At 39.4% G+C, this 10979-nt stretch overlaps 1 protein-coding gene across 1 annotated transcript; it reads left to right on the plus strand.

Moving 5' to 3' along the window:
• The first annotated feature begins 9486 nt into the window (after positions 1-9486).
• On the plus strand, positions 9487-10979 carry LOC146636450 (uncharacterized). Its single transcript, XM_085350828.1, has 2 exons — positions 9487-9954; positions 10635-10979. Exons 1-2 carry the CDS (start codon positions 9810-9812, stop codon positions 10838-10840), a joined length of 351 nt encoding a protein of 116 aa, XP_085206954.1. The 5' UTR covers positions 9487-9809; the 3' UTR covers positions 10841-10979.

Consider the following 10979-nt stretch of genomic DNA (forward strand, 5'->3'; position numbering starts at 1 on the left):
CTGAATTTCAACTGTGCAATGTGTAGGCATAAAGAGTTACAGATTATTTATGCTTTTCTAATTCAGATATATATGAAAATTTATAGCAAATCCATGCAGACTGTTAGAATAAACTGTGGCAGAATTAAACATGTCACTGTAGTATTTGTTCTGTCTTTGCAAAGTCTTCAGAGAGATGACTTCAAAGCTGTACACTGTGTATTCTTTTTTTTTTTTTTTTTTTTTCTTTTTTCTCTTTTATTATGGATCTTTGGATCCACATTATGTCAGCAGCTGTTCTCCACCGTGAACTATGTTAAAAACAAACACCGCTCACGCCTCACAGACGACAGCTTACAGTCCTGCGTAAAGATGAAAGTGACTTCGTACAGCCCCGACCTGCAGACGCTGTGCGCAGAGGTTCAGGAGCAGAAGTCCCGTTGTAAACATATCACGGCAGACCCGACGATGTTTGCATGAACACGCTTTTCAGCTTCTCTTTTTTTTTTTTTTTTTTGGCCTGTCCCGTTTGGCTCTTTTGCCATCAGAATTGTTGTCTAAAGGCAAAGAAAGATGCCCAACGGATTTACTTTACCAAACTGACCATCCCAGCCTTGCCGTAATGGTCCATTTGATTCACCTTTTATTGTTTATTTTATTTTCACTTACTGAATACGGGACAGACTTGACTGGGGGAAAGAAGGGGAGAAAGAAAGAGGGAAAGAGAAACAGCCGAGAAGAGGGACGGGGGAGAAGGGCAAAAGACAAAAACCAACAGAACGGGCAGAGAAAAAAAATGCATATATCAATCACCTGGATCACCTGCTGAGAAAGAAAAAAGAAAGCAAGCAGAAGAGAACAAGAGTAATAGAATAAACAACATCACAATGATATATGGGAATATGACAGTAAATACTAAATGTTAAACATTATTGTGCAGCACATAAGATCAACAGAACACAGTGTGCTTTGAGGTAGGAGCCAAAAAGGGTGTAGTTTGTGGGTGTGATCACCCGTGTGTACACCTGTGAGCATGGACGCGCTTGTTTTTTTGTTTTTTTAAAAGGTTCCTTCATGTAATAATCTGCTAGAGGGTGTGGGGGGGCCACAGCCCCGTCCTCCAGGGCGTGAAGCAGGTGTGGAGGAGATCAAAACTCCAGACATCCAGAGGCCCCCAGAACACAAGAGACCAAGGAAGACCAACAGAGGGGCAGCTGCGCCACTGTCCCGGAAAGAGCTGAGGAGAGTCCCAGATGAGGGCTCACTCAGCAGCCGCGGAGCAGAAGCCAGGGGGAGTTGCAGTGACGCGCCCGTGAGCTCCGCCGGCAGCCAGCTGCGCCTGAGTGACCGAGCCCCAGGCCGAGAGGCCGGGGGCACCCCACCTCCGAAGTGGCCCGAGCGAGCCCCAGGCTCCAGGCCCCGATAAGCGGCCGCCAAGGAGTGAGCCGGTGGTACACTGTGTATTCTAACACATGATGGTGCTGCTAAGTAAAATGAGGAGAAAATATGCTGCAAAAGCACACCCATGGTAAGCAGAGAAATAGCAGTAAAAATCTGTCATTCAACACATCTTCTGTACAATATTAGAATAACCAGAATATTTAACCTCATTCCGGCTTTGCGTTTAAGTATAATGTTACCATGAATCATAGAGTGTCGTGTTCAAATTTTTCAGAAGGAATTCAGGAGAAATATCTGTCGTTTAAAAAATATTTAATTTATTTCAGCAGTTAAACCTTCAAGTTTACAGCGCTGGACCTTTGTGTGAACCAGCGGCCTGCTTCACAGAAAGGATAACCCTCAAACGCGCTGTACAGCTTATATACTGTGATCAATGTTCCCTCTAAGCTGCGCACGTGCGCAATTGCGCACTGTTGGCACGGTCTCTGCTAAGAGAAAATCTGTGTTGCGCACACAAAAAGAATTCTAACCTGAATTGAAATTAAAGTAAATATGTGCTCGTGTTTTAGCTGGAAAAGCGGCGTGGCTGATGTGGAGTGAAGCCAAGTTAATGACGACGTGTACAACTATTGGAGATGTGAGCAGGACAGAATGAACAATTGACGGAAAAACTGTGGACTTTATACCAGTTTTTAAATTGTATTGATAGGCCACGTAAAACCAGAGTTACGGGGAGAAACGGTAAAAACGGCGTTTTATAAGGAAAAAGCTCGAAAGCACTCTCCGCCCGTGAGCAAAGACGAAACCAAAACACCCACACCCTTTCCCATTGGTCGAAAAATGTACCATGTCGACCAATCAAAACATGGCATTTAGTTGTTAAGAAACGGGAAGTGTTTTGAGATGTGAGAGATTTGCAACGTTTAGCTCAAATCTTGTGTAGTTAGTGTGTAGTGTAATCAGTAGTTTTGTTGTGTGTGTCAGAACAATGAGGCACCTGCTGAATGTTACAGGTGTTACAGCAGTGATACACCTCCTGTTGTCAGGCCTGCAGGTATCAGGCTGTTGTTCTCCTTTATCTCATAGTGGACAGAAATTATTTTTTGTGGCACAAATAATTTGTGTGGCATCAGATTTGATGCAGAACAGCTCATTGTTCTGTAAACAGTTTGAAATGTTTATTTAAAAAAAACGCCTTGGCTGCATTTTTAGGTTAAACAGCTGCAAAAAACTTTGTTTTTTGCAAAACTCAGTAACTTTTTTGAAGAAGTAAATATATAATTAATTACCCAACCTTGATTCATTATATACTGTATTTTGCAGACAGAGAGTTACAGGACTCTCTCCCAGACCACAGACTCATAATACAAGTCAGAGCTTTATAAAAAAAAGAAAAAGAAAAAAAATAGAAAGTTGTGTTTTCAAAATTGGAGTTCAAGTCATTTTTACTTCCAATAGTGTTAACATACTACACAGGTCGTGAACAAGATTTTTTTTTTAATTTTCATTGTAAGTGGGATAAAACATTTAATTAAAACTAGTCTAACATAAATGTAAATGCTGTAATTAATAAACCATGTAACTTGGATGGATTTGACACTGGCGTGACCACAGTGCACACGTCTAATGTCGCTCATGGTGGTCCACGAGATCGCTCAGGGAGTTTGTGTGTTCGCTCAGACACATGAAAAATTAGAGGGAACACTGACTGTGACAATAACAAAATATTATTATGGCTATCTTCTCCAGGCACGAACGTGGCAGTCTGGGATGAATCCTCCCCGTTTAGTCCCAACCTCGCCTAGTATCTGTTTCTTCTGCTGTAAGAGACAAAAAAGAAAAATATCTCCCTGGCTATCCTTATTATTTAATATTTATCCTAGATTCTACGGCCTAGTTCAGGACATCTTGTTCTGACTTCCTGACCCAGAGACTGTTCTAACCATTATCATGTCTGTAAGCATGCTGCAAAAACCCTCTGCACTCTTCATCACTAACAATATTTCAAATCCAGACAGTAGCGCTGAATGAAGCTAGAAGAAAAAGCTGAGAGGCTGCTTAGACAGCTCAGATAGGGGAGACCGGGGATAGTTGTAACGTGGGTCAGTTGTAACACTTCTAATTTCTCCAATCAGGGCTAAGTTTCAAATGATGTGACTCATCCTGTACATGCCCAACTCAGTTCTGCTATCACATGTGAAAAATCAGCACATTTTGTCAAACACAGACAATTTAACATGAAAAAAAGTAATTTGTATGCCAAAAAGTAAGTTTTTCTACTTTATTTCAATTTGTAATAGCATTATCTGCTTTGCAGTTAAACTCATCAAACTTAAATTATGTTATTTGTATGTCTATGGGGATATAATCTGTGTAGGTCTTTAGTGCTAATGTTTTAGCCGTTGGCTGTAATGTTAGCTAGTTCATGGCTATAGGAGTCTGGGTCAGTTGTAACAGCAACAGTCTGGGTTAGTTGTAACAATAATGCAGATGTTACAACTTACCACACTATTACTTTAACTTATATTAAACAAGTTGGGGCAACGACATCAGCAGAGAGACGTTCACTGGTCGCATTTGTATATATATACCTTTGTATATGCGGTTAATGCCATTGGCAACACAATTCCTCCACTGTTTGTGTTCCCACACATACATTATGCAGACCTCTGTGTCAGAGATGGACCAGTAGGAAGTATTGGTAGTGGAACTAAATCAGGATGGGTGCAAGAAACAGATTTCCTCATCTTTCTGAAGCACTTTGCAAACCACACCAAGGTAAGCCAGGATAAAAAGTAATGGAATTGCGATGCTGGTGAACAACTACATTTTTTCAGCTTCATTGTTATGTTCAAAATTGATGCAAGAGCTGTAGGTTATAATGCCCACTGAGCCAATGAGGCCAAACTCAAGGAAAACCAACCAAAATTAATGAAATATTCAGTTGCAGAAAATTCCATAATTTGTCTTTTTTGGGGGGTTGGAATATGTTCAAAAGCTAGATTTCTGCATTCTGTCACACACACACACAGCTACATAAATGGATGTAAGTGCATTCATGTGTTGAATAAACAAAGATTACATGTTAATATTTTGTTAGTACCCTTATTTCATTGTGTTACATTTCACCCCAGGATATGTTACAACTAACCCAGACTATGGGGTTAATTGTAACATTTCACTCTTCGTGTTTGAGGCCATACCATGCAATGGGTAATTGTGCTGCAGAGAAAATAGCTGCACTATTTAATAGCAGAGACATGTAAATACTTTGCATTACATTTTGAATCCACTACCTTAAAAGAGCTCCAATTTACAGACAGAAATGTCAAAAATGTTACAACTATCCCCGGTCTCCCCTACAACTGCTGTTACCGTTTCGCTGTGAGGGTCCCAAAAAGCGCTATATAAATGCAATCCATTATTATTATTATTCTTTGTAACTTTTTCCACATTTTCTTTGATCTTCTCAGTGCCGTGTGTGTCTGTTGTCACAGTGTTTGTGAAGTCAGAGAAAGTTTGCAAAAGAGACCTCCATTCATGATCCCACCCACTGCTTCCTACTGTCCATTCTGGGTATTACACCACCATAACAAGTTTAAAAATAACAGAATAAAACTCTTGACAGTTCAAATTTTTGTCAGTTAAAACTGACACAAAGAGTCACTTGTGCATGCTCAATCATCCAGGTAAGTAAAACACTAAAGGTTGATTCTGTTCATCTGGACGTAGCGGTTTGGGTGACACAACGTGTGTTTCTTCATAAATATTTAAACATCATGAAACAAAAATATCACCACATTACTTGTGTGTGTTCAGCAAATTTGTCTTCGACTCTGAAGTCAAAGTCTTTATCCTTTATCATCACAGTTCTGGGAAATATTTAACATCAGGCCAAGCAGAAGAATTGGTTTCAATAAAAAATTAAGGACTAAATTGCGACCTCTAGTGGCTTTCAGCTGTAAGCACAACCCAGTTTGAGAATCAAGGATCTGACTGGTTTGAAGCTACATGAAGAAAAGGTATACTTATATGTGATTTTGTGGGCAAAGAAAGTGACAGTTTCTTTTATGCTTTCTTAATTCTAATATGTAACATTTACAGCATATCCATGAACAGACCTGAGATAAAGCGCTTCATAGAACTTTAAACAACAACTTCATATCTTGTTGATACTAAACACTCCTGATAAAAAGCTTACAGCTTTTGAGTAACACATTAGGGAGCAACGAGGTGGTCAGAAAAGGACTAAATGAGCATATCATAAATCAACAACCAGACAAAGCTGCTTGTGTGAAGTCTGTCTTTCAGTCGAAGTCAGTCTGCACCGATGAACAAATGGTCTGCTCCATCATTTATTTCTCCAAGTCTGGATACAATGTAACGAATCACAAAAAACTGAGTTACTGAAGTTTGTGGCTGGACATTTATAGTAAATTTAGTAACAAAAAGCATGTATTCTTTTGTGCTCCATATGTGTGTGATAGTTGCCTTTAGGAATGTTCAGTTATTTGGAATGAGAGGGGCAGATGTTATCGTGAGCAAGTGTGTAGTTGGCAAAGCTGGTTGGCTCAAAGCTGTGAGTGCAATGCCAAAATGGCTCTGTTTGTCTTTACTCAGTCCTCAGTCCTGAGTGTTTAGAGCTGAGCTCCACATTAACACTTATTATAACAGAGCCAGATCGAACTGAATGTAACACTTCTGGAAGTGTGTTAGAGTAATGTTTGAATGTTACAGCATGTTAGGGTTACATTAATATGCATAATATTTTCAGTCTCATGCTTTTCTATCCAGACACTCTCAGTCAAACAAAACAATGCAAATGATTTACCACACCAGAATAAAATCCCTGTCCACTCAGTGGGATCGGCCAAGTGTCCCATTTAAGTTCAGCATTTAATATGAAATTGTGTCAAAATTCAGAACACAGGCCATTTTAAAGAGAAAATGTATTGATGCATGCTCAATCATCTAGGCAAGTAAATCCTAAAAAGTTGATTCAGAAGGCCCTGGGTAAATTTGGTTATCCCAGCTGGACATTTCTCAAAGCTGGGAAGGCACCTAAAGAAAGCTCCAGCGAATCCAGGAGAGAAGGACAACTGCTGCCTAAGCGAAATCTTTAGTAGGCTTGATTACTGTAACAGCATCTTTACGGGTCTACCTAAAAGATCAGACAACTACAGCTCATTCAGAACTCTGCTGCTCAAGTCTGGCACTAAGACCAAAGAAGTGGACCACATCAGTCCAGCTCTGAGGTCTTTACAGTGGCTGCCTGTCCGTCAGAGGATAGACTTTAAAGTTCTGATGCTGGTCTATAAAGCTCTGAATGGTTTAGGACCAAAATACATCAGTGACCTCCTGACCCAGTATGAACCTTCCAGATCCCTCAGGTCATCTGGATCCGTTTTTTTTTTTTATCAGTTCCCAGAGTCAGAACCAGACACGGAGAAGCTGCATTCAGCTTTTATGCTCCTTATATCTGGAACAAACTCCCAGAAAGCCTCAGATCAGCTGAAACACTCAGTTTATTTAAATCCAGGTTGAAGACTCACCTGTTCTCAGCTGCATTTGAATAAAACACCAAATCCACACTTTTAAGCTTAAATTTCAAAACTTACATTTTAACTACTGATTTTATCTACTGTTCCTTCCTTTTTTTCATTTCAAATCATGATTTTTATTTTTGTTTTTTAATGTCTCTGTAAAGCACTTTGAATCACCTTGCTATTGAATTGTGCTATATATACATATAATAAACTTATATAATAATAACTATATAATAAACTTGCCTTGCCTTAGTGATCCCGTATGTGTCATGAGTATTGGAACAGTTGAGACGCATTTTTTCTAAACACCGTGTCTCTGTGGCCTTTAAACCCCAAAACACGCTTCGGAGGTCACATTTGAAGGCCGAGTCGGTGTATCCTTCATGACCCAACCTATCCCAGAATTCATAGCGCAGGCCTGCCAATTCATTTCCAACAATGGCGGCAGCTACTTAGTTTTAATATTACTCTTTCTGGGTCACAAAATTAACTTTCAGATATTTTCAATCGTGCATGTAGCTGTGTAAACTTCAAATATCTGCTCGGTTTATCAAGACATCACATATTTGCAAAAGTGCTCCAACGTTTTTCGAAGACATCTGTTACCCACCATCTTTTTTTATCTTCATTTTTTTCCCTCCCATGTCCCTTGTGGGGCTCTGTAACATCCAGATGAACAGAATCAACTTTTGGGGATTTATACCTGGATCATTGAGCATGCATCAAGACACCCTTGCTAGATTGTATCACGTCATCTCAACAAGAATAAATTAAGTTATTGAATTTCATGCAGATCCTACATGAAGCAATTATGTTCACCATAGAACCATAACATTATTTTAATCAAATTACAAGTTAGACTCTTGTAACTCTAACCAGGCAATTTCACTTTTTTGAGTGAAGAAATTTTTTTCGGTTTGTTTTTATTTTATCAAACATAAGGCTGATTATACTGGACTGTATGATAAAACTGGACTGAATGAACTTCCCTGAATGAATGGCTCATATGGATGAAATAGCTAAACAGATCGCCCTACATACTATGAAAAACAGATGTAGGGCATTCATGATTAAATGATGACATGAATGCGGGCTGAATTTGCGTTATACAACCTGCAAATTCTGCTTTTATACAACCGTTTCCAGGATGATTATGATGGGATCGTGGATTACGCAATGTTGATCAAAATGAATGAGAGCAACTAAAACGTAGCACAAAGGTGACTGCGAAGGAAAAAGACAGATGCGCAGCAAGATTTAAAGTATGTGGCGGCATGAACGCTGACTGCCTGGAGAAGGCCAGGAGAAGGTTATTGGACTAGACCAGTGACGACACAAACGCTTGACAGCATGGGAAAGTGGAATTAATCAAGCTTAGATTTATCCGGCAGCATCTTGGAGCAGAAAGATACGTCTTCCGTATTGAACTTGCGTATAAGCTTCATACAGGCGTGAAACAGCCTCAGTCCGGCAGCTAGAAATCCACCCCAGCAAAGCAACAGCTTGACGATCTGTAGGGTCCCACCTTAATAAGTATTAAAAGAGGTGTCAGAGTCTACTGCAACTTTCAGTCATGCTGCTATTCTTTGAATAGAAGAAAAAAAGGAGGAAAAAAATGTAAAAGGCCTCACTCCACTCTGCCTGCACTTTTTTCTTCACCTCTCTTGTGCACAGCGATTTTTTTTTATTATTGTTGACCCCAGGTATTTAAACTGGCCTACCTCCACTACCTCTACTCCTTGTAGTTTATTTACTAAGAGGTTAAAAAAGCGATGACAGACTTGAGCAACACTGAGGAACAGCTTATGAGCGATATAATAAGACTCGTTTCTAAGGACCACAGGATTTTCTTCTCTGTGATAAAATAACAGAGAATTTAAATACCAATAGCTTCCACAATAGCAGATGACAATAGCACTTAATGTAGCATTTGGATTTTTAGTTTTGAAGTTTTTCTAGCAACAGATTGCTCCAAGGTTTACATAGAAGTCACACCTGCTTGATTTGCTGTGGTGGTGGAAGTTTAATTATTTGTAAAAAAGTAATAACACTTCAATACAAGTCAGCACCCTGCATAAGCAATGACGCTGCAATGCCATGCTACTGGAGGATCTAAAGCAAAAGTAAGCTGCATTATGGAGCCAGCTTTTTTTAATAGAGTGACTTAATATTGTTCAGGCTTTTACATATAAGCAGCATTTTTAATTATGGATTTGATAATACATTTTTTTTACTGTGTGCAACATATTGTGGAACTGAGAGGGGGGGGAGCTTTACAAAACAAGGTTTTTTGAAATGTAAATGCTTAAATATTTGAAGCAATTGTTTCACAGTAATATCGAGTCTTTGAAAATGTCTGACACCTATTTCTATGACTCAGGAGATAGAACAGTAGATCCCCTGGCTGCTCCAGTCTACATGCCAAATTACAATTTACAGGTCATGTGGCCGCTGAAGTCTCTTCCTGAACGACAGGTGTCGCCCATCAAACAATACTACATCAGGGCTGATATAAGAACAGAAGAAGTCAAAACCCAACGCAAAGAAATCAGGAAGCTACTGTCGTACATTCGTGTCTTCACGCAGTCGCCTCACTTTACAAACGCCGAGACCAGGGCAGAAACAGCAACTTGCGATATCGGATAAGATGTCAATTTGGCGTCAAATTTGTTTGGTGGTGCGGTCAGAATAGTCATTTGTTCCTTTAGGGTGTTTTTTTCAACCTTTGGACGTTACGCCTTCGATCCCACCAATAATAACAGTAGAAGAGTATCGTCACTCATCTGTTAGACCCAAATCGTGAACAACAACCTGAAGGGCCATTACCAGTGTCCGCGCCAACAACTTTAGGAACACAGCCAGTGACACACAAGTCAGCACAAAATGGAGAAGAACTACCAAGTTATTGTTTCTGGACTCACGGCTGACAAGATGGAGGTCAACCTGTGCAGAACCGAGGAGCAGTTTAAGAACATGACAGTGCGACAGCTGAAGAAAAAAATATGGGAGAAGTTTCCGCGGCTTGCAGGTAAAAAACTCTGGCCGAAACACGAGTAACGCGCTTTTTTTACCTGATGGCAGAAGACAACAGATAGCAATGTACCGTCTGAAATGTAGTTTTATTGATGCATATTAACACTGTTTAAAGGTTTTCTGAAAAAAGATACAAATTAAACTGTGTTAAACAAGCTTTATTACATATGAAAACATTATAACACTTCTTTACAAGTTAAACTTCTATATTTACATTAAACAAGGAAGCAGCAATAACGTGTTACTGTCAAATTTAAAGCTAAATTAGGTGCCATTATGAGCACAGTTTAATAGCTCAACTGTTTGTCAATGAGAACAAAAATTTAACAGTACACACAAAAAAAACCAAACAAACAAAGAAAAAGATACTAAACATCTGGCTAAACACACTACATTGCTCAAGTATGTGTACTTCATGATTACCATTAAGCTTTGTTTTTAGGTTAAGCTGTCATTAAATGTGTTTTCTACCATCAGTGATTTTAGAAAGCCTCCAGTTACCAAACTTACACTCTTTACGTAGTTTATAGCTGCAAACTAAAACACTGAACATACTATTAATTATTAAAAGTAACCCCATGCTTGTGTGTGTGTGTGTGTGTGTGTGTGTGTGTGTGTGTGTGTGTGTGTGTGTGTGCAGGAGAGGTGTGTGTGTGTGTGTGTGTATGTGTGCAGGAGAGAAGCATCTGCGGCTGATATTCAGAGATAAGAATCTGGATGAAGATGATGCCCTTCTGTCTGACTATGGAATCCAGGACATGTCTGTCATCCAAGTAATATTAAGGCTTCCTGGAGGAGGTGGACCTATTGATGAAAACAGTGGGATGGGGGACAAGACTGGCAAAAATCGAAGTATGGAATCTCTGAAGTTATCATTTTAATAACACAACTAGATGCTGTGCAGGTCCAACTGTAATAAACTTTTATTCAACTTCCAAATCACAAACTTCTGTTTTACTTTTTTACAATTATTTATGTGCCTGTTCTTGAAGTGGCAGGTAAAGTTTGCTCATCATATAT

Source organism: Diplotaxodon limnothrissa, linkage group LG3 (genome assembly GCF_057381915.1).
Source record: "Diplotaxodon limnothrissa isolate DT_005_m linkage group LG3, D_limnothrissa_male_GT1.1, whole genome shotgun sequence".
Lineage (NCBI taxonomy): Eukaryota > Metazoa > Chordata > Actinopteri > Cichliformes > Cichlidae > Diplotaxodon > Diplotaxodon limnothrissa.